This window comes from Aphelocoma coerulescens, chromosome 1A (genome assembly GCF_041296385.1).
Source record: "Aphelocoma coerulescens isolate FSJ_1873_10779 chromosome 1A, UR_Acoe_1.0, whole genome shotgun sequence".
Classification (NCBI taxonomy): Eukaryota; Metazoa; Chordata; class Aves; order Passeriformes; family Corvidae; genus Aphelocoma; species Aphelocoma coerulescens.
In genome coordinates this window covers 32654180-32679773 of record NC_091014.1, presented here as the reverse complement: position 1 = coordinate 32679773, position 25594 = coordinate 32654180, and the positions used below count along the sequence as shown (strand labels likewise).

The 25594-nt window shown below is 40.1% G+C and overlaps 1 protein-coding gene across 2 annotated transcripts in view; it reads left to right on the top strand.

The window, feature by feature from the left end:
- The first annotated feature begins 9584 nt into the window (after window positions 1-9584).
- The window catches only part of LRIG3 (leucine rich repeats and immunoglobulin like domains 3), a 42766-nt gene continuing 26756 nt past the window's right edge, over window positions 9585-25594 (top strand). For both annotated transcript variants that reach the window (XM_068998147.1, XM_068998139.1), the window contains exons 1-3: window positions 9585-9991; window positions 17161-17232; window positions 17504-17578. In XM_068998147.1, coding sequence (XP_068854248.1) covers window positions 9807-9991; window positions 17161-17232; window positions 17504-17578 — 332 coding nt within the window. In that variant the 5' untranslated portion in view covers window positions 9585-9806. The remainder of the gene's footprint in view (window positions 9992-17160; window positions 17233-17503; window positions 17579-25594) is intronic.

The following is a 25594-nucleotide window of genomic DNA, read 5'->3' as shown; positions in this document are numbered from 1 at the left end:
TTTGAATCATCGTAGTTTTTCAATAGTCCATTCCAGCTCTGGAGATCAGTGTATGCTCCTAAATAAAGACGACAACAAAGGATTGTTTGCTTCTGCAAAGTAGCTTCTCTGGTAGAATTATTCATTTGTGTGAATTGCTTTTACATATTTTATAATTAATTATACACTTAATTTTATCTGTTTAAGAAAATTAGAGAATGAAGTATTTGGAAAGCAGTAGAATAAATTCAAGAGATTTAAAATGCAAGAAGTCAGGCAGCTATATCTAAAAATTTTAACAAAATTCTACCACTTTATATTTAGCTGTTGCCATTTTTTAGACAATCACATTTAGTTTTAACTTTGAATGCTCTCTTCTTGTTGATTTTCTTTTAACATACTTTATAGTTTATTTTGTATGACATGCAGTCATATATATGTGTAAAAATAACGTTTATTTATAATTCATGATATTAATTTATATACTGAAATATACACAAGGCTAAGTTTCTTGGGTAGACCTCTTTTGATCCTATTTTTAAATAGTATTATTTTACAAATAAGATGCAAGTCCAAGGGTTTAACATTGCCCCAGGAGAATTAGTTTCTGAGGAACACATTGCTCACAGCTGCAGTGAAATATCCATCACTGAAAATTTCAGCACTTTTAATTCCATCTCAGTGACATCAGTGGGATAACTGCAATATTACTCACATGTGGTACTTGGTAAGGGCGTGTATGATTTTATCAAAATTCTAGAAAAGTAATTTTGTGTTTGTCATTAGCAGTTTTTTCTAACAAAAACTCAGAACAAAAATTATTACTGTGGTAACATGGTGTATTTGTGGTGGAATTTTTTTTTCATTATGATTAAAATAAGATGTAATTTTCCCAAAGTTTAAAATGATCAGCAAACCTCTTCCTGTTTATTTTAGTTTATAGCTTCTTTCTTTTAAATCCCCCACAAAATTTGGAAATTCATACTCTAGCAGTAGCTTAGCCAACCTTACAGAGACTTTGGTGATTATAAGTCACTCAAAGGATAACTAAATTATTGAGTGTCTGCAACTCAGTGAAAGCCATGGTTTCTTAATCACCACTGCCAGACTTGTGCCCAGCCTGACCACGTGTGGGGTAGTACTGCTTTGACACTGCGCATATGGGCCAAGGTATATAATATCCCACACTGTGACACTGAGACTTATCATCCTTGGATCCTCACATCTCAGATGCAGTAGGATGCTGACAGTGTTGTTGGTATCTTTCTAGAAGACTGCTTTTTCTAATGCTGAGGTTAGTACAGTCTGAGGAGAACTGTACACTAAACTATTTGTCTTGTATCCCTGCTAAAGCATTGCACCCTTTTGTCCTATTTATTTCCTTTCCATAAGCTGAACAGCAATAGAGAACACAACTGCGAGGAGAGTTCCTCAACCAGAAGTTCTTTCTTTGGAGATTACAGCTCACTACCAGGAAAGTATATGAAGAATCAACACATGCAACTCTCTGTCCTGCTAAATATTTTTTTTGATATATTGGAGAGTGCAGAGAGGTTAGTGAAAGGGAGAAATGACTGAGAGGAGATGAGTAGGCTTCAAACCTGTGAGGGAAAACAACAAAGGAAAAATTTCACAACTGACAACATTATAGAAATGTATGCTGAGGGTTAGCTTAGCTTAGCCTAGCAGAAAACTCACTTGACAAAGTTGATTAGAGTCAAAAGAAGTGCCATGATCATTAGGGAATGGACAAACCTCTGGCAGTGTTCACTGGCAGCTAACAGGGTATTTGGAAGGTAACATCTCCCTTTCAGAGACTTCCCAGACCGTGATGCCTGAATGTCAGAGATGTACAAGAAGCCACAGAAACTTTTGCCTGTATAAGGTTCCCCAAAAGGATTCATAGCAAGATCCCTTGCAGTTTCTCCTGATTCCATATTAACAAGATCAAAGAAAGAGTGTGTTGCAGACCATTGTTCACCAATCTGGCCAGCTGGGGGACAGGACTGGTGTTGGTCGCAAGCCCTGCTGGGATGTAGCTGGCACCCAGCCCATTCAGATCTGCAGGCTGTTTGCTGCTGTCAGATCCAGCCTGCTCTTTGATGCTCCAGCTTGGAAAGTCAGACTTTACTGGCAAACATAGCTATTGCAAGTAACCACTTGAACAGCTGTGGAAGTGGTGCAATGTGTGTTTGGCCAACTTCTTACCAGGATAGTGCTTGCTTATTTTGTTTCATATAATAATTGGGAAAGCAAGAGGCAGCAGACAGCAGAAGGGGGGGAGCAAGTCCAGACGACACTAAAGTCTGCTGTGACTCACTGGTTTCCCAATGATGGCAATGGGATAGCTTTGTGCAAAATCTCAAGTGCTACTTGCTGCACTGCGACACTGGGTATTCATTTTGTGAGAGCTGGAAACTCTGTCCTCCTGACCTTGCTACCAGCTTTTTGTAGCCTCCTCCATTCCTCTCCTTTAATATGTGAGTTCCAAATGGGATATAGTACTTCATCTCAATCCTCACCAGAACATTATTTCTTTCTCTCACATAGAAAACTCCAACTGATACATCCCAAAATGCTTCCTATAATGTTATTGTTGACACATACTTATTGTCACAAGTTTTTGATGCACTACTAGTTCTTTTCCATGTGGTCCTCATTTTGTATTTGCACACAATACCTCACTTATGCATAGCACATCCCCTTTGGTTTAATAAGTCTTGTAAGATTTAACCTGTTAATAAATCCTGAGTAGAACTTGTTACATCAGCAGGAAACAAAGTAAACTATTACAGGGGTGTAATAAAATTTAAAACTACAATTCATGTTTGTGATAAATTTTGCTTACTATTGTTACAGTGATATTTAAGGTACAGTCATGGGCTGATGCTAGCCAGATGCCAGGTACTCACCAAAGCCACTCACTCACTCCCATCTGTAGCCGGACAGAGGAGAAAAAATATAACAAAGGGTTCATGGGTTGAGATAAGAACCAGGAGAGATCACTCACCAAATACCATCATGGGCAAAACAGGCTCAACTTAGAGATATGAAGTGAATTTATTACTAACAAAATCAGAGCAGGATAATGAGAAGTAAAATAAACCCTGAAAAACACCTTCACCTCACCCTTCCCTCCTTTGAGCTCTACCTCCTACTCCAGTGGCTCGAGACAGGGAATGGGGCTTATGGTCAGTTCACCACCCAAGGCTTCTCCCGCTGCTCAGGGAGAGGAGTCATTCCCTGGCGGCATCGTGGGGTCCCTCCCATGGGAGACAGTTCTCCATGAACTTCTCCAATGTGAGTCCATCTCACAAGCAACAGCTCCCTGCAAACTGCTGACCGTGAGTCCATCCCATGGGCAGCAGTCCTCCCCAAACTGCTGCGGCGTGGGTCACTCTTTCACAGGGCACAGTCCTTCAAGGACAGGCTGCTCCAGCGGGGGAGCAGGGCCCCTCTCTCCATGGGTCTCCCACAGGATCACAGCCTTCTCTCAGGCACCCACTCGCTCCGGTGTGGGAGTTCTCTCTAGGCTACAGGTAGATCTCTGAATCCCCATGGACCTCCATGGGCTGTTAGGGGCACAGCTGCCTCACCATGGTCTGCACCATGGCCTGTAAGGGAATCTTAGCTCCCACACCTGGAGCACCTCCTCCCTCTCCTTCTTCACTGACCTTGGTGTCTGCAGAGTTGTTCTTCTCACATATTTTCACTCCATGCTTCTCAGGCCGAAATAAAACTACGCCACAACTTTATTTATCTTTCTTCTTAAATATGTTAGCACAGAGGCATTACTACAATTTCTGATCGGCCCAGCCTTAGCCAGTGGCATGTCCATTTTTGGAGCCACCAGGGACTGGTTCTGCTGGATATGGAAGAAGCTTATAACAGCTTCTCACAGAAGCCACCCCTGGAGCCTCCCACTACCAAAACCAGGCCACAGGTCCCCATTACAGAAAGAAGTTTGAGAAATATGCTTCCATATTATTCTATTTAACTACTTAATGTGTATGTTTGAAGGCACACATTTGAGAATCATCTGAAAAAACAGGGTCTAGACTAAACTAGTCATAAGGCTTCTTTTAGGCAGAATGAGAAAATCTCCAGAGACTGATTCACTCTAAATGCCTTGTCTGTTTTAGAAAGGTAGCAATCACTTCCCGGATGTGTCTTTTTCCACTGACTACAGAAGAAGCCAATGCAAATGCTTTAGAAGAGATACCAAACTTCCAAATTGCTAAAATTACACAAGATGAGTCCCAGCTGCAGCTCATTCTCCCCCTAGAACAGACAATCAGACATAAATTCTTCAAAGACTTAGGACCTAACTCCCATTCATTTCTCACTGTGAGATTCTTCAAGCAGTTGACTTCAGTGGGAGTTTCACACCTAAAGGTAGTGAATACTTAACATCGGGGCTGCAAAACACTGATAAAAATCTTACCAACTTGGCCTGTGACTAAGCAGATACAGCCTTCAAGCCCTTTTTCCTGTGGCAAAAGTTTCCATCCCCACTGAAGAAAGGAACATATGTTTGAGCTTCAGGTACCATAATCCCCCACCCCAAGGAAGGGGAGGAGGGAAGAGCCAAAGACATTACTGTCTGGAAGAGCCACTGCTAGGTTCAACAGAGCACTGTTTCAGATTCCCTTTTGGACCACTCCTTGATCTTTCTTACCACAAAATGTTTACTTATTTTAAAAGATTATTTAAAAACCCTCAATAAACTAAAACAACAGGTAGAACACACCTGGCAGGTGTTTTATTACAGTAGCACCATCCTGAAATTACATCTACTTATTTTTATTCAAATTGAAACATTTCAACTTGAGTGTTCCTTAATGACATAAAACTAAGTCTTCCTTTTCCCACTTTGAAGTTACATCACTGTAGATGTTGATTGTTTAATTGTCCTTCCAATCAAGCACTTAAATTCCTACTTAGCCCCACGAAGGACATGACTTGAAGACATTAACAGTCGTCACTAATGTGGATTGCCTTAGGATGTTTCAAGTTTATTTGTAAAGGAGACAAACACTCACTGTTTGGATGAATTCTATAAAAGCTGAACATTTTCTGCCCTAGGCAAAGTTTTCAGAAAGACCTCATATGGTTTTTCTGGTTGTAATCAGTGCATCCAAATTATGCATAATTTGGTTTTCATGGTTTCACTGTTGGATAACATAAAGTCAATTAAAATTACTACCAAAAATAAATTTCTGTATGCACCTTGGAATATTCACCATGGAGTTATGACACACTAGAAGGAGATTCACAATTACTAGGAAATTTTTTAAGAATATTTTATTATTTTCCTCAAATGCAAATATAATTACAATGGTTAATCACAGAGTTTGAAATAAATAGTCATAAAGTCTTAGTGTTGCAATAATCTAAAAGAAGTATCAATTGCTATACCAAATGGGCAGAAGCAAAGGAGGGTGGCAAAGCTCTGCATTTAGAGTAATTTTCACTAAAAAGATTCCATTATATTGGATGTGATTATTGTTTACACACAAAGAAGTGAAAAGGCTCTTCTGGACACAATATGGAGTTTTTGTGGGACTCTTTAGTAACTTCCAGACAGGTGCCTGAGGCAAAACTTTCTCTCGCCTATTGCAAGGTATTAATGTAGGCAAGCAGCCTCCACAAAAAAGCATGTCATGCTCCACTTTTGTTTTATAAGCAGGATGGGTCTTCCTGGTTCATCTCTCCCTCCAGCTGTGGTTTTAGAAAAAAAAAGTTTTGTTAGCCTTTAGATTATTCTTTTTAGTGGACTAAATTGGTGAATCTCCAGCAGGGAGTAATGATCTTGAGAGCATGAACTGTTCATTTCCTTCTCCCAGATAACCCTAAACATCTTCTTTGACAATAAATAAAACTGAACTGTGAAAGTTTAGTAATAAATAGACAGGACATTAATTCTGCCAATGCTCCTACAGGGTCATTTACTGACAGGAAAGCAAGTAGAAAGGCCATTGGTTTCTATCTCACTATCCGAACTGAGATGTGTCAGAGTGTAAGCAATGTTGTCCTGCTTTGCTTCTGCTTTTTGCTGCTGAACACTACCCACATCACTTCATTTACCCATGAAAAGCAGAAAACCTGAGATGAATACCAGACACAGATTTGGATTACAAGGTGATCCAGGAGTACATGGGAAGACTTCTAATTCCTGAAGTGGCCTTAGTGGACAAAATCATTTAGTATTTAGTAGATGTTCAGTCCTTTTGACCTTCCGATACTAATGCTGCAGATTTAACTACAGGTATCTATAAACAACTATTTGTAATTGTCTGATGTGATGACTTGAGATTCCTTTGCAAAATGAATAAAAAACCCTGTAATTAGATTAAGTGAATTCTTACTAATGTTACAAAAGATGTTCTAATTTGAACTCAGAACAGAAAATGTATATCATCTTAATTTGGTTGTGCTTAATTTAACAATAGGTAAATTATTTTTAATAAACCCACTGGTTTTTCTGGAAGTAGGTTATTTGAAAGCAGTGCCTGATTTCAGTGCATTAATGATATGCAAAAAAATCATACTTAGCTTCTGGGTGTGTCTTTTGCCTGAAGTGAATACATATTTTAAACAACATATGTTTGGACTTGAAGCTGCAAACCTGTGTTTATCTGATTTAAAATCAGAGACTGAAAATGACACCATTAGAATCAAGCCATAACATCCCAAGCAATGGGCTATAGCTCACTACACAACCCCCTATCCTCCACTCCCAACTCATCCACAGGACTATGCTTGGAAACTAATCTTGTTAGGCAAAGAGAGAGCTTGAGGGTCTAGTTTTACAAGAATTTTTCTCTGCAGCCATGCTTCCCCCTCCTCAACATCATCCCCTCAGGCTGACCTGTAGTCAGGCTGTCATGGAAAGGGCCTACCTTTGCATCACTACCACAAGCAAAGTCTCTTCCTTGTGCAGCTACACAGAAAACTGGATAAGGAAATTATTCCAACTCAGAATTAAAGTGTGTCTCTGCGTGTCTGCGTAGTGTTATTATTTTTAAGGGGTTTCAGTCAAATAAGTCCCCTAATCCCGGTGAATCCGCAGTTATGCTAATGCCAATGCCAAACAATGGTCACCAGAAGTTCCTTGCTACATGTGGAGATAACAGGGTAGAGGAACGGGAGACCTCTTTTTTGCTATAAGCTTACTTTTAAGCTGATAAGATACAGTCCAGCCGAACCTGTGAAGGAGGGACTTGTATTTGCTTATGTACAGTCACAGTGCACTCTCAACCTAAAACCAATGATGAAGAATGAAGAGATGCCTGGAACTGAGGGTTGCCAGAGCTTGCAGTGCTCATATGAGATGCAGAATTGGTCCCTGAGACTTTTGAAGAGAGCAGATCTCCCTGTGGGAAGAAAGACTTTCTGTCATGGACTCTGAAGTACAGCATATAAGCATTGTAGGACTCATAATATTGATTATTTTGGGAAAAGAAGCTGCAAAGACAAATGAGCTAATTTTCTGAATTGATTTACCTTGCTTAAATTAAAATAGCTTCATATATTACTAGCACTAAATATGCATTAGGTTTTTCTAAAGACACAATATTCCCTCACTGCATGAGTGGTTTTCAAAATTACAAAACCAGAAGTTCCTGTCCTTTTCATCTTGTTTTTTCTGCTTTTGTTTCTCAGATTCTCTCTTGTTCCATAGCTCATATATACACCATATATATTATTGGCTGCTGTGATAAAATAAACTCAAAATGCTTTGTTTCTAATTTTTCTTTTCCTTGAATGTTAAAACTGACAGTTTAATGAATCTCTTGCCACCTACTACTGAATCACCACCCTTACCAACACTCAAGATAAGAGAAGCTCACTTTTCCCAGAAAAGTGAGGCCCTTTGCTGTGCACTCTGGGAACCATAATACAAGGTTTAGTTACTTTAAATCTGTTTTAATTTTAGTAGGTTGTTCAACAATCACCTGGAGCAACATAAAGATCTTTCTCTTGAATTTTTGATTACTTTGCAAAATTAGCAAGTATAGCATATCTTACCTATACAGGAACACAACATGTTCAAGTGTCTCTGTATCTTGGCATTACGGTGTGAAACAACTGGACAGCTAGAAAAAATGCTGGCACTTGAAAAATGAAGCTCTCCCACTGACTTCGATGGGAACAGGTATAGACTAATAATGGATAGCTTCAAAAATCCAAATTTGGCACTGTCCTGCTGGCTGTTTAGAACAGCTCAGTGTTTCAGAGGCGTTTTGATCTAATGTCACCCTAATGTTTTCCAAAGGACGACTGGAAAAGAAACTACAATACTGACATGCCAATGGTACTGGGACAGTTTTCATTCACTTTAAATAAAAAAGAATAACTTGTAAAGACATACTAAGTAATTTCTATCCTGTATTTTGTTTGTTTGCTTGCTTGCTTTTCTATATAGAAAAAAGCATGTTCCTGCAGCGTTTGTTTGTTTTCCCATGGTAATTTCCTTAACGAACACCAGTGGTCAATGGAGCACAAGCTGACAAAACATTGCACAGCTCTGCACACCCTATGCACCTGAAACAGTCATGTTGACAGTGGCACGTGAATGTTTGTAGTTACTTAGGACTCGTCAGTCTGGCTTGCAAATTCATGATTCCTGACTAAAATATAGTTTCGTTTCTTTAACAAAAATCCCTGTCTTATGAGATACAGATGGAAAAGATAAAAACCGGGACAAAGTTTCAGCCTTACTTATCTTGATACTGGAGCTGTCAAACTTTTAGAGGCCCCAGGTTCACAGTGTCTAAGATGTCTATAATCTTTCAGGTGAACATATAAGGGTGGGAGGGAAAGCGGTGTTCGTGAGCAATTTTATGGTTGCTGCTGCAGAGTACAGAGGTGTTAAGCCTTCAGTAATTGAATCCGTTGCAAGGTCCGGGCTTACATATGGAACTTGAACAATAGGTATTTACTTAAATTACATAGATTACCTCAGAGATGTGGAATCTGTACGCCCTGCCCACTTCCCTGAACCTTTGGAGCTGGGATCCTGTGGGGAACATAATGGGCTTAATTACGGTGTCTGGACTAGCCATGTAGGACCCGGAAGGCAGGAGTTAACCTCACCTCACCTTTTACATGCCAGTGACCCCAGGCTTGGCGGGGAACCCCTTGGGGCCTCTGGAGCAGCTTCTGGATTACCACGACACGCGCTACCTGGTGCGATGGCAAAGGGAAACTCCCCGCGAGCAGGGCCATGGTGCCCGTGCCTTCCCACCTCGGGCCGGGCGTGGGACGCTCACGGCACACAGGACCCACCGCCCACTCCCACCCGCCCATGGAGAGGCCGAGGACGGCAGCAGGATCCCACAGTAGCGCCCGCCGTGCTGCGAGGCCGGCCATGTGCTCCGGCCCGGGGCGGGACGGGGGCCCGGGGGTGCCACCGCCGAGGCCCGGCAGCACCGGGGCACGACGCCCGCCCACCCGCACCCCGGCCCGTCATCTCACACCCCCGGCCCCGCGGGGCCCGGCCGCGGCTGTCACATGGCAGGGGGAGGGGGCTGCGGCGGGGCGGGCCGCGCTCGGGGCTCCCCCGGCCGCGCGGAGGCGGGCTGAGGCGGCGGAAAGTTTGCGGAGTGGTTGGCGGCGGTGGCGGCGCTGCGGTCCCTTCCCGCTTTCTTGTCTTTACTTTTTTCTACACCCCCGTCTCCCACCGCCTTCCCCCCTCAGCAGCCGCTCCGGGGGCATGAGCGGCAGCCGCCACCCGCGCTAAGAAGTAGGAGGTCGTGTCGCGCCCGGCTCTGTCAGTGGGGAACGCCAGGGACGGGAGCGCGGGCAGCGGCTCCAAGCCCGCCATGCTCCGCCAGCCCCGCACGGCGCCCGCCGCTCTCCCGGCGCTGCTCCTGCTCCTGCTGCTGGGCGGCCGCCCCGCTGCCGCCCGCTGCCCCGCGCCCTGCCGCTGCGCTGGGCACCTCGTCGTCTGCAGCCGCCTGGAGTTGAGCCGGCTGCCCGAGCGGCTGCCGCGGGGGGCGGTGCAGCTGTGAGTATCGGGGCTGCGGGCACCGTGGCGGGCCGGGGGCGCCGGCCCGCCCGCCATCTTCTGCCCCCGGGGGCCGCGGGCGGGCTTTGAGGGGAGCGCGGGTGTGGTGGCGGCAGCGAGGTGCGGGAGCGGGCAGCGCCGGGGTCGCGGCCGAGCTGTCAGCGGGCGCGGCGAGGGCGGCGGCGGCCGCAGCGGGACGGCGTCCCTTGGGGCGGGCTGCGGCCCCGAGCGGTGGTGGCGATAAGCGCCGGGCTGAAACGGGCCCGGGAGCGCTGCTCAGTGTCGGAGAGGGCGAGGAAAAAGTTCTGTTGAGTTTTTTGGACAACGTGCAGTAATCATCGCTTTAACGCTGATCTGTGTGTCGGGAAAGCTGCTATCGGTTTTCTTCGCGCAGCTCTTCATTCCTTGGGTAGTTTTGGGGCTGGCGATGGTGCAGGCCCGCTCGGCCCGGTGCCGCACGGTGGCCGAACCCGGGGCAGCGTGAAGCCAATTGCCAGCTGAGGAAAAGTTACTTCCAGTGACAAACTTCTACAAAGCAAGCATAAATTAGGTCAGCTTTCTAAAATCTTGAAAATGGCCGAGGGACTCCTCACATTTGTTTTTAATCGCTTGTCGTGGAAAGATCTTCTATATTACTCGTATTAATTTTCTATTACATTTTCAAAGCAGATCGAGATAAGGGCTTTAAAGTAAACAGGAAGACTTTCAATTAGCTGTGGCTAATTCTGTTCAATTGCCTCGTCTGGAGGTCATGCTGCTTTACTCATGAAATGTGGATGGCTGTATTGACACCATATGGAACTGAACACAGGCATGGCTCTGGGAGTTGAGTATTTCCAGGACTGGTATAGGAAAGTGTGAAGGGAAAGAAACTTTTTTTTTTTGCTTATGTGACTGAAACATACAGGTCTAACGCTGGATCTGCTTTACATTCAACAACTGGTTTTGCTTTCTATTATATTCATCCTTCTTATTCTTTTGAACTGTTTCAGTATGCCCTGTTAATTTTTCTGACAAAAACTAAGTATTTTTTTTATTTCTTAAGGTAGGCTTTATAGTCTAGTTTTTAGCTTTGCATACATCAGTGCTGTTAAAATTCAGATGTGGTGAATAAAAACACAAGGGGAGAAATCACAGAACTTTTAATTTTTTAGAGATGCTTTAAAAAGCATTTTTCCTTAGCAGTAATCCAAATTTGTCTTTTCCACTTATGTTCCCGAGAGACAGTAAAGCACATTGCAGGGCTTTTTGTTAGCACAAGGGACATTTTTCTAATTAGAATTCCCTTGGTAGTGTAAATTGCCCTTATGTAAGTTCACATTCCTTTAAAAGTGTGAGAAAATAAGTTCCCGCTTGTATAAATAAGCTTTGGTCTGTTGTAAGAAACCCTGCTGTGATTACTCATTGGACAGCTGTGTCACTTGCTTTTAAACTCACAGAAGAACATCTTTGTAGGTGTCACCAAACCATGTGGTCTGGCCACTTTTGTGTAAATATTTCTTTTGTTTGTGACAAATGCCTTAGAAGTACCCAGCTCTTTCTTCTTTCCTCTCTTAATAAGAAAAAGGAAGAGCGTGGCGTTGTCTGTTACCTCCAGCTACTCCAGTACTTGGACCTGGGATTGTGCAATCTGTAAGATAATTCATGCATTCAGCTTTACATACACAAAAAAGGTTTGACTGGTCTGGATTATTGTTGCAACAAACTGCACATTACAAATTGTAAAAGACTGTTGATGAATTTTATTGCTATATGTCTACCATGTTTTCCATGGAAGTCTATAGTGGTTATAGCCAAAGGCTAGTAGTTTAATTGTAGGCTTTCCTGTCCTCTTGAGAAAGCAACAGGTTTTTTTTTTTTTACTGGGTTCTCAACATATGCAGGCGAGCTCCCCCAAGCAGGAGAGTCAAAGCTCTTCTGCCTGAGAAGGTCTAGGCCCACGTTAGGTTTTACGCCTTCCTTTGTCCACCTGCACTCACCCAGATGGAGAGTGGGTTTTTGAAGCTCTTGTTGCATTCTTTCATGCCTTTTTTTGTTCAAATTCCCTGCTGAAGTAAAATGAGCGTGACCTCAGAATAGACAAGGAGGGGTAAAAAAATGAGCCTGAGTTATGTCCCCTTCTTGGTGCCAGGTGGGAGTCTACTGCTTTGTATGGAAGTGGCTTCACAAAGTGGAGTGTAAACAGCCTGTAATTGCCAACTTTAGTGCGATTTTAGCCAAAAATACCTTCTATTACCTTGCCTTCATGAGAGGTAACAGTGTGCCGAACATTGATAAACATTTATAATGGCTTTGTGTACAGATAGTTTTGAAGTTAGATTTCCATTTAATTCCAGGAAATTAAATCCAGTCCAGGATTCCTGATACTGCAAGAATGTGGCATTGTTAGAGCTGGTATAGCAGAACTGGAGGAAGAGGAAGAGTGTTGAGCATTGGCCAGCGTCCTCCATGTGTGCAAACTCCCACTGGCACGGCTGAACCCTTTGCCAGGTTCACTCAGGAATGCTAGAACTGTCAGTGGGGCAGGAGGGAAAGTCTGAAAAATGGTTTTCACTTGTGTTTGTATTACATCTTTAGTATTTACATTTTATAAATCCTCTAGTTCTCTACCAGAATTGCCCAAAAAAAAAGCTGTATGGTTTTCACAGCTGTTTTTCAATATTTTCCAGACTAAAGCTTGAACATAGCAAGCTGATTTATGAGTCACTTTGGATCAGTGTCTTAAAACAGCTACAGCCTGGCTTTTTGTTTTTCAGCTCTGCTGATTTCTGCTGAATTAGCAGCTGTATAGGCCCCAGTGGGACTGATTAAGGAACTGTTGCTGGATTTGCATTTTAAAATTTGACTTGGGGCTCAGGTTTCTGAGTTCTGTAAGGAAGATGATGATAATTGTGACTAAGTGTTGTAAATTAAGTTAGAGTCTAAAAGTTATATCTATAAAATGTGTGAAGAAGCACTTGCCCTCTCCCTCTATGCATTAGGCTACTTTTGAGTTTTTAATCACACAAACATTGATGTTCGGAGTTAAGTTTCAGCTAATGCTGAGACTTGTGAGTTACAAAAGATGGTCATACAAACATAATGGAACATAGAAAGTAGTTTCTTTCGTAGAACAGGTTCTTAGAGGGCAAAAACTGTGGCATGCTTTTTCAAGTGGAGGCAATTCTACTTAAATGTCTGATCACTTCTATTTGTGAGGTGAAGAACAGCTATATATGCTTATTATTGCTATAAAGAATTTCGTAATATGCATCTGATTTCTGATGTTTCAGAGTGTGTTCTATGACTCAAAATTCTAGTAGCAAAAGTGATCACAGAGGGAATTTTCTCCCCCCTTGTAATGTGGTTTTAAAATACAAGGAAAATTCAGAAATGGAAGGCACATAGTAATAATCTTTATGTTTGAACATTGCCAGTTCCATTTCTGTGAAGGAAAAATAGAATTTAATTTTCCAACTTTTTCTTTATACTAGTTATAAGGTGTGTTGAGAAATGCAGTGGACTGAAATGTACTTAGAGCTTTGCAACTGGGATGATAGACTTTTACATTTAAAAAGTTTTGCTGATCCAGTGCTTATAAGTTTGAGAAACTTCTACAGGCTTAAGCTTCACTTAGATGATTAGTAAAAGGCAAGTATTTTAACTCTTGGTTCACTTCCAACCACTCTGATTGAACTTAAAATGTAACTTGCAAGGCTTTTTTCCCTGAATTTTCATGAAGTTTCTTATGCCAGTAGTACTGAAATAAAGTTTAATAAAATATTTGTAATACATGTTTTATGCACCTATTGGTAGACAAGGATGTATACTGTATGAAACAGGCAATTCAGTATTGTCTGGAGGGTTGGGGGTTTTTTGTTGTTCTTTTGCTTTGGGATTTTTTTTTCCAACCTGTATTTGACAACCTGCCGTAAGTAAACTGGGCATAAGAAATTTTTATGTACGTATTTTTTAAAGTAGGTGCTACTTGGAAAATGTGAATGTATCTTTAGTGTTAAAAAACAAACAAAAAAAATTAGTTTGAAACCTAGTGTAAGTTACGCTCACAGTTGCCTTGATAGACTCCAGATGGATGTGAGCTTGAGCTATGAGTGAAAGTGTCTGGCTCCAGTGTGGTGATCATGCACAGCAGTGGTTGTAATTGCAGGATTTTTATAGTTTAAGGACTCTGCCAGACTTTTTTTTTTTTTTTTTTTTTTAACATGTTATAACTCCAGCAGAACAAATCTACTCACGTCTGTTACTGTCTGGTAGGTCCTTTAGGCAAACGTGCTTTAAATAAACCTTTTGCAGAGTTTTTAGGTGAAATGAAGAAATGCAGGTTTTTAGCACTAATGTTGAAAGCTCTTTGTTGAAATAATTACTGATTCCTAAGTCTTGTCTGAAGCGTGAACAACAGTAACACGTTAGGCGCTAACAGCCATAACTTAACTGAATTTTGGCTGTTTATTTGCATAGTTCTTATAATCCCTACAGACTAAAGCCAGATATTGAATTAAGTTTAAGGGCAAAAACTGTCTCTACTCTGCTTTAAAGGACGAAGTTAGATTGCCATGTAAATTTTTGTAGCAGCGTACTTTTTCAGTATTTACACTTAAGAATGCAGTGAGAGAATTTTAAACCTGTGCAGCTGATGCCTTCAGATGTTAAACAAAGGAATTTTTCTCCAGTGTACTGCCAGGAGAATGTTTGCACTAGATTTTTAAGTAGTGAAAGATGCAGTCCTCTAACTTAAGTGTGGTTAACCTAATATACAGGAGAACTCAAAATCATAATGGTGAAACTAACATTAGTGGACTTTTGAAAACATTGACACTGAATTGGTTTTCCATCATTAAGAGGATGAGTCCAGAGCTGAGTCTCAGAAAAGATCCCTTCAGGCCACCTGAAGGTGGTGGAGTGTGTTCCCCTTCTCTAGGTGGCTCTCCCCCCACCCTCACTCCCCTTCTTTTGTTCTGGAAAATGCCATTCACACCGGTGGGTCTGCTGTGTGCACTCTCTTGTGCAGCCCTGGCTTGAGAAACACAGAACATCTCTTTTCCATGCCTGTGGCCCTGAGCCAGGCGCTGGTACCACAGCTCAGCAGCCCACTGGGCCTGGTCCAGTTGGCTGGCTCAGGGCGCACCTTGCAGCCAAGTACTGGTGGTACCCCTCATAATACCCATATGTGCCTGGGATTATTTTTTAAACTTAATTTTTCTTGTTACTGTTTTTTTTTTTTTTAACTGCCAGCTGCAGGAGAGGACAAAAGTGACAGTGAAACTGTCCTGGCAACATTGAACAAGTCAGTTGGGAGAATCTAAAATACAGTTTTACTATCCACATGTTCTGCTGAGGAAACCTAGGTGCCTGGCTGGGTTGCAGCATTACACCTGTGTCTGAGGATGTGGAGTCATGGGTGCTGGTAAACTGGAATTCTCTGGATCTGTGGTTTTTCAGGGCTTAGTCACAGTGCAGAATGCCTAGCACAGACACTGAACTTGGCTTCATTTAAGCCAGTTCTGGTCTGTGTGTAGCAGGGATATGCTGTTCATCAGGTTTCTTCACTTCTGGAACTGTAGATGGAGAGTATACACATCCATGGCAGTGAGGCCTGTGTTTGGCGTGCTCAGCACAGATGACTGTACTGAGTCATCTTACCCAGAAAAAATGAGGAATCATGTAGTTTCCTCATAGATTCAACTTGAAATAACACTTTAAGCCTGTTTGGCTTGATGAGGACCCCAGGCGTGGTGGATGACTCTTTAGTGCTTAATTAGCATGGGGAAAAGTATCATGAAGTGTGCGCAGTATTTTTTCAAAAGCGTGCTTTTTAAAGCAACATTTACCTGATGCTACAGCTGCTCACTGCTGAGGTGTGCTGATTAATTTCTTTATATATCTGCATTACAAACACTCACTGGAGTGAATTTAAGAACTAATTTTAAAAAATATAGTTTTTGTTTGCTGGCTTGGATAAATGCAGTGTTTTAACTTGTAACAAATGCTTGCAGATGGCTGGATTGATGCTGGTGAGATAGTGATAGTCTGTAGTAGGGGAACAGAAAAGTGCACATTTTGGTGGATGAGTGACTGAGAAGGAGGAGGCCTTCAACAGATCTAGTCACGGTTACAAGATGAGTTGTGAGTCTGTACCACTTCTGCAGAGGTTTGGAGATGTGCAGGTTTGAGTTCCTCTAACTAGCTTTTCTGTCTTTTACTTCATGGTCACTTTTATTTCTGTTATGTTTCCAGTACTTCTGAGGCTACAGCAAAAATTTATTAGGACTCTTGTATGGTGTCAGGTGTTTGAGAGGGTGAAGTTACATGGCACTGTAAGGAAAAGTATTTCTTGTGGTCAACAAAAAGTGTTGCATTTTTAGTACCTGGCTTGTTTCGCAGCAAATGCTACAAAAGTGTTAACAAGATTGCATATTAACTGCATCAATATATGCTGGGGATCTTCAATACAACATGGCACAAGCTAAGTGTTCGAGCTACTTCTTCAAGTGTAATTAAGTGTGGTATTAATATTACTAGTGTACAGACATCTTAAAACTCAGAATTAGCCCTTGCTATGTCTGTTTTCTTCTGCTATTTCTTAAGATCTCCATTAAATTTGGTTATGTGGAAATGGTGTCCTGAACTTTTGTGAAAGCATGAAAATACAATTTCAGTTTATGGACAGTCCTCATCGTGTATTTGTGAGCTATGCATTGATTTAGAGACATTAGTGAGAAGAGTAAATGGTAGAAGTATTATGATTAACCTAAGGAATGAGACTGCAATGACTACTGGTTTTTGAATTTTTGTTGTTAAAATACCTAGAAGGTTGTTTTAGCCATATCTTTCGTTGTGAGGGGATGTGGGAGAGGGGTTGTTGGTGTATCTGAGTCAAAATCTTAAGATGTTTTCCATGGGTCTTATGCACATTCCAATGAACAGTTCTACATTGTTCAGAAATACAGGAATTTCTTTGACACTGCTAGCAGTGATCAAGGTATTTGCATTTGAATTTGTATATTTATACCTTGTATAAGCAAATGAGTTTCTATTCTAATTTTGCTAATAGAAAAAATCTTTTTATGTACTTGGAGACAAGTGAGAACATAATTTGGATTGAAATGGTACTGCTTTACCTGATATTGTATGGCAAAACTGACAGGGTGTTTATTTTTGTAACCTCATAGGGACTTAAGTCACAACAAATTATCTTCAATCAAGACCAGTATCTTGGATCACCTTCATAGTCTTCAGGAAGTGTAAGTTAATTTGTCTTAATTAAAAACCATACCAAAACATAAACCTCAACCAAAAATACCCAACCTGTGTTTGTGTATGCTAATTGTATAGTTATTTCTCTAGGGATAGTTGCTTGAACAACAAAGATACTTGCTGTTCTGATATTTTACATTAAGTGAAACTGGAATTATTTTTTAATTTTGAGGTGACACAGTTCAGCAGTTTAGCAAGTCCAATGTACATACTTCTGATTAACATCAAAGCTAACTCTCCCTTTTGTAATATTAATAGGAAGTTGAACAACAATGAACTGGAGATCATTCCAGATCTGGGACCAGTCTCGGCAAATATAACTCTTCTGTCTTTGTAAGTGAATCTTACTCTTGTCCCTAGTTAGTGGAACTAACTCTACAGGGTTCATGGAAATGGGTGCATTACCAAGATTAAAGTGAAATAATTGGAAATAGAGCGGCTTGTGGTTAGGAAGTTGATTATGTCATGTTATTTAGTAGTTCTTTAAAATGTATATAATTGAGCTTAATCCTTGTAGTTTTTGTGCTTCCCAGATACAAAGACTGCATTAGAATTAATTTATGTTGTAATAGTGCCCAGAAGCCTCAGTCCTATTGTGCTAGGCACTGTACAAACATCAGTAAATGTTACACAAACTTGTATAATGCTGTCTTTAAAACAAGACTTATACACTGTCGTTATGCATCTTGGCTGAGATCCTGATGTGTTAAATCATGGCAGAATTCTATTCATTTCACTGGACAGTACAGGGAAATGCCCTTGAGATGCAGCTTCAGAACAAGTAGCTAGGTTAGAAGATGTTTTGCCAATGTCTTGAAAAATTCTTTTTGAGCCCATTTTAATGTGTGCCACATTTTTTTATGACTGCAGTTAATATATAAAATTGTAATACATGATTGTGTCCTTGTTCATTGCTTTGCATGAAAGAATGAGTAGGTTACTTGGTGTTCATTTGTAATATGAGTATAAAGTTGTAAAAGGCATGTAGGGCCAATAACAGAAAAAGTTGATTTTAGAGGAAATCTTAGTCCTGATGTTTTAACGATAAGTCAGTTGGGTTTTTTTCCGTGATTTAGTTTCAGTAAACTGTTGAAGGCAGGTGTAGAAAAGTAGTTACTATCATACTGTTAGGAAAAAAGAGAAGACCTGGTTTTCGTGTGTGGGGTTTGCGTTTTATCAGTGGGAATCTAAAAAAGCTATTGATGTGTAGCCCTCTGGCCAAATCCTGTCCTTGAATACAAGTTGCAAGTTACCTTTCTTGAAGAATCCTGAAGGGTTGAAACAATACAATAAACTTTGGAAAGCTGTTCAGTTAATTAAATTGATCACTATTCAATTGCTTACATCTGGTGATTTATAGGGGTTTGTTTTTACTCTAGGCCTAGGTCAGCTAAGTCAGCTGGTGCAGCCGCTGTGTCTGGACTGCTCTGTTTGAATAAGAACTAAGTGACATTTGATACTGATGTGGTTTCTTACAGATCAAAATCAGAAAAGAATGAAAGAAAAAGCAGATGGTGTCTGACAAATAACTGTTGAATTTAAGCACATCTTTTATTTTGCAGTAGCATTGGCATTACCTTTACAGTTGCATGGCATTCTGTAGTTTAAGCATCTAATTGATCTAAACATTGTATTTCATATTACCACCTTGCTAAGGTCTTTTTTACCACAAGGCTAAAAATACTAACATAATAAAGTGGTTTATATTATCTTGCTTTACTTCTGAATTCTTAGCATCTCTCCTTCTCATGGAAACTTAACAAGTTTAGAGGAACCTAAAATCATTATTTTGCAGTTGTGCAAAAATTTTGGCATTCCTTTGAGAGAATAAATGGCTATCAGTCGCTGTTGAATTGTTTGTTTCATATCCTTAGGTCCCTGGCTTGGTGCATTTACTTAGGTGGTCAAACATGGAGAAATCTTTGTTAGATCTGTGCTATGCACTGTATATGCTAACACTTGAAAGAAAAGAAAAAGTATTTTTTAAAAGCTGTTCTCACACTACTGATGCAGTTAAAGTTGCTCTGGTTGGGTGTTAGCTTGTTTTCGTTGTAATGCTGTGTGTGGAGAAGGAGATCACTGAATATAACTGTTCTTCATCTGAGATTTAATACCTATTCTATGACTACAGCAGAGATTGCTTGAGATTAATATGGCAGAAATAATTATTTTAATGTTTTGTGTTAACTTATGAATAGCAGTCTACTATAGTTAAGATAATGGTTTGTTCTATATCAAAACAGATGAACACTGAATATAAAATTAGGGTGGTGTTGTCCTGTTCAAAAATAAAGCATCTTGTTTCTTTTGCACAGGTTTTCTTTAAAACTTAGAGTCATAGAATCGTTTAAGTTGAAAAAGACCATTAAGATCATCAAGTCCAGCCATTAACCCTGCACTGTCAAGGCCACCACTAAACCATTTCCCTAAAAGCCACATCTGCACATCTTGTAAATACCTCCCAGAGATGGTGCCTTAATCCCTTCCCTGGGCAGCCTGTTACAATGCTTGACAACCTTTACCATGATGAAATTTTTCTTAATATCAGTCTAAACTTTCCATGGCACAATTTGAGGCCATTTTCTTCTGTCCTATTGCTTGTTACTTCAGAAAAGAGACTGACATCCCCCCTCCTTTTGGGTAGTTGTGAGAGTGAGAAGGTCTCCCCTGAGCCTCCTGTTCTTACTAGTTGGATGATATTTATGTAAAGATACTAAATTTAATTTTATAGAAAATAGTATAAATAAAGAGAAATAAACATATAGCTGTTTGGCATAAAAATATATGTAGTATTCTGGTAGCCTAAACAGACAAATAATCTAATAGGATTTTTTTCTAGAAGTGAAAAAATTAGATGCATTTGTTTTTTCTGTGGTGGATGTTATTTGAAGGGGTTGAATTGAACTGAGTTAATATATCTTAAGTCATGCAAAGAGAACACATACGGAACAAGTAGAGTTTAAGTTTTAGAACCACTCTTCAGAGAAATACCTGCTGACTTTCTCTATTTTAAACTTTTATAAGAAAGGAGCTTGTGGAGCCTTTCCAGAGCAAACAACTGTTTCCATGTTGAGTCTTTGTTCTGGCGTTCAAATAATAGCATAAAAGAGGGTGTAGTCTTCTGAAACTTGATTTGATTACACTTCTTATGAGATACATATATGTTGGTTCATTACTGTCAGTTGAAAAGCCAGCTGTTTTTTCCAAGGACTCTTCAAGGAATGCTGTAGAAGTGGTACCCTCTTTTCTTGCCAGTATCTTCATTGCTGAAGAAGCTCTCTTCCAAGATTTTTTTCTTTCATTTAAGAACTCTCACTGAGCTGGGTAGCCTTAGAATTTTACACATTCTGCAAGAATTGTCTTGCCCTGCAGAGGAAAATACACTGCTGGTGTGTCTCCGTAATAGTGCAGGTTAGTCCACACAACCATGTATGTCTGAATTCTTTGAACAATGTAAACAAGCATGGGTGGATTATCATGTTAGTCTAGTTTCCATTTCTGGAGCTACCTCATTTCTAGCTATCTAACTGATACTTTATCTAAATGAGATTTTTACATACTAATGAATTATTCAGGATAAACATACCCAGAGCAGGAGATGTTCCCAGTCTCATGGCCCCAGTCTGTCTGTAACATGAAACAGTAATGCTAACATTTTGTTTTTACTGATGCCTTTTGAGGGTTGAACATCTTGGGAGTGAAAAGTATCAGGCAGGCACACCCCCTCACCACCACCCTGGGAAGATGTGTCAGTGTGAAGGAGTGAGTATACAAGGATATTCAGGCACACTCTTTATTAAACGGCTGGAGATATCTGTGATTTTATTCATGTGATGAGTATGTATCTTGTTACATGTCACAGGAGAGCATGTGAGCCTCCTGGGAATCTGGATACTATTGTGAGGTACATGGGTGATAGTTTGGGCTGTATCTGGTCAGGAGGCTTAGGTCAAGTTTTTGAAAATTATATTGCGGGGAGTTCTTTTTGCACAGGCACCAAGCACTTTTATATACCTTCTATGAGAGAAGGCATGAAGAGGGAAGTTCAGGTTATTTGCTGGAGACTGTCAGCACAATAGCTCTAGCCAGGAGGCCAGGTCCCCCATGTGCTGGTAACATAAGCTTTTGAGGAGAATATTGTATTTAACAACTAATCAGTTGTTAAACCACAGATATATAATGTGCAGACACCACACACAGTAATGTAGGTGTATTTATCTATCCCTAGAAGTAAAAGAGGTTAGATGTTTTCTAGTTTGCATTCCTGAAATAAATGTAAAAACAGTTAAATTAATGTAGAATTGCTTTAAATGGTTGTAGTAGAACATTCTTCATTTCTTGGAGAAAAAAAAAATACTTTTTACTGTTCCAAGATAGGTGGATTGCTTTTGTGCCAGGTACAAAAATGGGTACTAGTGCCCTCATTCCGTGGCAACAAGCAAAAGTTCTGAATATTGTTTCCATTCTAATGACATTTCTTATCAACAATGTACCAGTTCTGTCCTATTCATCCTAAAAATCTGCCTGAACCAGTGATCTTGACACGAGAGGAAAACTAATACTGCCTTTTTGGTCTATCACAGTTGTAGTTTTGGACCTAGGGTAAAAATCCAGAAATAGATCAAAACTAAATAATGTAAGTATGATAGCCTTGTATAGACATCCTGCTTGGTTAACTACCAACTACTATTTGCATAGAGGTTTTACTTTAAAATTCTTCTGAAAATGTTAACTACTTTTAATGTTACTAGTGCTTTGTAAGGAGGAGACAGTGATTTGCAAATTCAGCAATGTTATTTAAAATTTTGTTTAAGGATATACACTTTAGATAAGAAACCCATGCTACTTTTACTTGCAGAATTTTTAAAAATACATAATTGTAGACACCATCCAACATCATCAGTACACCGTATCCTTGAGTACTGTGGAAAATGGAAGGTAGCAGCGACTATGAAGAGACGGAACAGCTTTGAGTGTTAAAGTATCCTGCCTCTCCAACTAGAATTTTTTGTTCTTATCAAAACATGTGTAGAGCTAATATTAAAATCCCCATGTTTCTCATTACCCACATCCAGGATATGTAATGTAATAATCCACTTGTAGTTAGTAGGGATGAGAAAAGCTGTACATGGCCAAGTCTTTAGTGGGTATAGTGAAATTCTAACGTTAGAGTAGTTTTCAACAATGGAGTGTTTTAAATAAACTTATAATTTTACATTTTATTGAATAGGAGATACTTTATTTAAAGGCACTTGTGTGTATGGTGTAGGTGATTTAAATTATGTTGTAAGGACTGATCATGTTAGTCTAGAACACAAAATATTTGTTCTTAGTAAAGTCAAAGAGGAAAATGGAAAAGTCGTGGTGTGGAAGTTAAAGGGAGCATGGATGGTTCATAGTTCAGGAATGTTTTTCAAGTCTTACATTAATGTGTGCTTTATATTAGGTTCCTGCTTCACTTTTTTTTTAGAATGTGAAATCTTCTGTTTATAAGAGGCATAATGAAAATGTAAGATAGTAGAGGTTTTTCTCTGCTCTGCTGGGGGAACCCTCCAGCTCTGTCCAGGAAGCGTTTAAGGCAGTGACCATTCACTTTTGAGTTCTGAGATAGCTAAAAGTGCTGCCAAAATTCAGGCAGTTTTTTGAAATGTGTCCATGTGTTTGTTCGATGATGAACAGAATGCACAAGCCACTTTTCTGAAGGTTTTCTACAGCCTTTGGTTTGTAATGTCTTTCTGTCAATATGTGCTGAATATAAATTCGCTGACGTTGAATACATGTCTTGTATCCTGGATGTTTAAAATGAACAAGAAGTATTAACAGAGAAGGTCAGAAGATAAAAACAGGACAAAAAAACTGTAAAGTAGCCAGTCCTAGGTGACTGCACAGGTCACAAGTTTTCCTACTACAGAAAACTGTTTCAGCCTTATATGTAGCTTTCTGATCAGCCACCACAAAATTAGTGTGATTACTTATCTTTTTGCACAAACATATTCGGCAGAAAAGTGGCAATTAATCCCTTCTACTATGGAGAAGGGATTTTTTTTTTCAGTATTGTGTGTCCCTTTCTGTTTAAAATGTGGAAAAGTGTATTTATGTATGTTGTGTGATAATGGGCACCCCAGATCAGGGTTCAGATAGTCATACTGAGAAATAAAATCCAACTAATTGAAGCAAACATGCAAAATAAGTTATGTATTTGTCCCAGCTGACAGTTTGTAAATAAGAGTGATAGCTTGCACTTTGTGGCAGTAACTTAAACCCCTGTGAAGGGCCTTCAGTAAAGATAGAAGGGGTTTTTTTTCGTAATCCATGCGTTCAAGATTGTTTGGTATAGGGGTAGGTATGAGAAATTCAGCTCCTTGTCATCACAGGGGTCTGGGAGTGAAATCTGTGTGTAAAATCCGGGAGAACACTGTCTCGGTATGCATTTAGAAAGATGTTTAGATGAAACTCCTGAAAATGAAAGCTTACATTCAGTAGGAGTGGATGCCTTTCCCTCCTGTGCTTGCCAGAGAAAGTGGTATTGTTTGTTTATAAAGCTAGCATGCTAAACTGAAGTCTGGATCCCAGTATTAAGAAAACGTTGGTCAAATATTTTACATCCTTGTCATCTCTTCAGCTACCACTTTATTATGGGAAGGATTAAGATTTGGATGCTGCCTGGAAGAGTTTGTTTTGAAGAAGAAGTGAAAGAAAGGATAGAGGAATGCCAGACTGGGCTTCAGGCATAAGGCTACTTGGAGAATGTCCCAAAAATGAGAGTGGTGGTAAACCATGTGTGACTTGGTCTGAAGTTGTGAGCAAAAAGCTAGAGCGAGGAACTTACTGGAATTAGTTCTTGCAGTCTTTGACATTTGGTGTGGAGACTTAAGAGGAAGTAAATGAAAGAATCTGAAAAGGAACCTGACTTAGTCAGACTTGCAGACATGGAAACTCAGTTTTTATGGCAGCAATTTAGGCTGACTGATGGGAAAGAGAAGTATGTAGAAACCCAGAGTTTGTTGTAGCAAAAATATAAAGAGTGAGAGCCTAGATTAATGCTTTTGCAATAAGAGTGGAAAAGAATGCAAACTTTGATCTATTTGCAGTGGATAAATCTGTCATGATTTTCTGATCACAGTGGTAAAGGAAAAGGTGAAATAAAAAGAATAGTAATGGACTACAAAAACAGAGAACACTGTTCTGATATTACAGAATGGAAGAGTGGTAGGAATTTTACAGAGGAGTAGGGCATACGAGATGGAAAACAAGAGAAGTGAGAATGAAATTAAGAGGTCAGGCAAAAGCATTTGGATTATGTTTTAGAGAATTGGTGGTGGTGATTGCAATAGAGCAGTGAAATCACTTGTGCCTTCAGTGAAAGAAGTGGATGGGAGAACATTCCTCACCTTGTATTGAAGTTAGGGATATATCTAAAAGGGTGTGCAGTCTGAACTGGCTAGACTTTGATCTGCACCCTCTAAAAGGAACGGTTGCTCTGTAACAATAAAGGGTAGGTGTTTTACCTAGGAACTCTATATATTAGATTAGAAAAATGATTTTTTGTACTGGAGGGCACTATGGTGGGTTTAATCTAAGTCATATTTAAAGTTTTCCAAGATTTTAGCATTAACTGTCACAGAGCACACCAAGTCTGCACTGGGCTATTACTCCCGCAGGCAGCTCTTGCCAAAATAGTTATGCCTGCATTGCTTTTGTTTACAGTTGTTAAAATAAAGGGATGAACTTACACATTCACTTGTCTATCACATGCTAAGTAACTTGTGATTATTTTGGAAAAGCCAGAAAACTGAATTGGAAACAGACATCAGGGTATTAAGAAGTGAGTTTGGAAGGAAAGCTTAATTAGTTGCATATTGGTACTGTGACTGGAATCAGAAGAGAATTGTTATGGAAGTATCATGTGTTTGAAAGTTTGGATTTGCCTCTTTCTTCTTTTTGATGATGAAGACATGTCTGATCACTGAGTTGTTTCAGTCTGTATCTTTCTCTTCCCCTTTCCCAGTTTGTTTGATTTGGGAATCAATAAAGCTTTGGTTTCAAGTTTTGGACAGGGTATCAGTAGCCTACAGAGTTCTGAGTTTTCATTTTCTATTTTATGCCTGTATACCATAAAAAACACAAAATATAAAAGCAGAGTCTTTCTGACATCTGGCTTGAAAGAGGAATGAAGGCATGGATCATGGAATGAAGGAGACCATCAAAAGAAAGAACAGCTGCATGCCTCAAGGAACACAAGAAGCTCGTGTGTTAAAGAGTCATCAGACTTGTAAACCTACCAGTAGAACTGGAAGTGAGCCAGAATCTGGGCTCCATTTCTGCTAACTTTGTCTTGGAGACAAACAG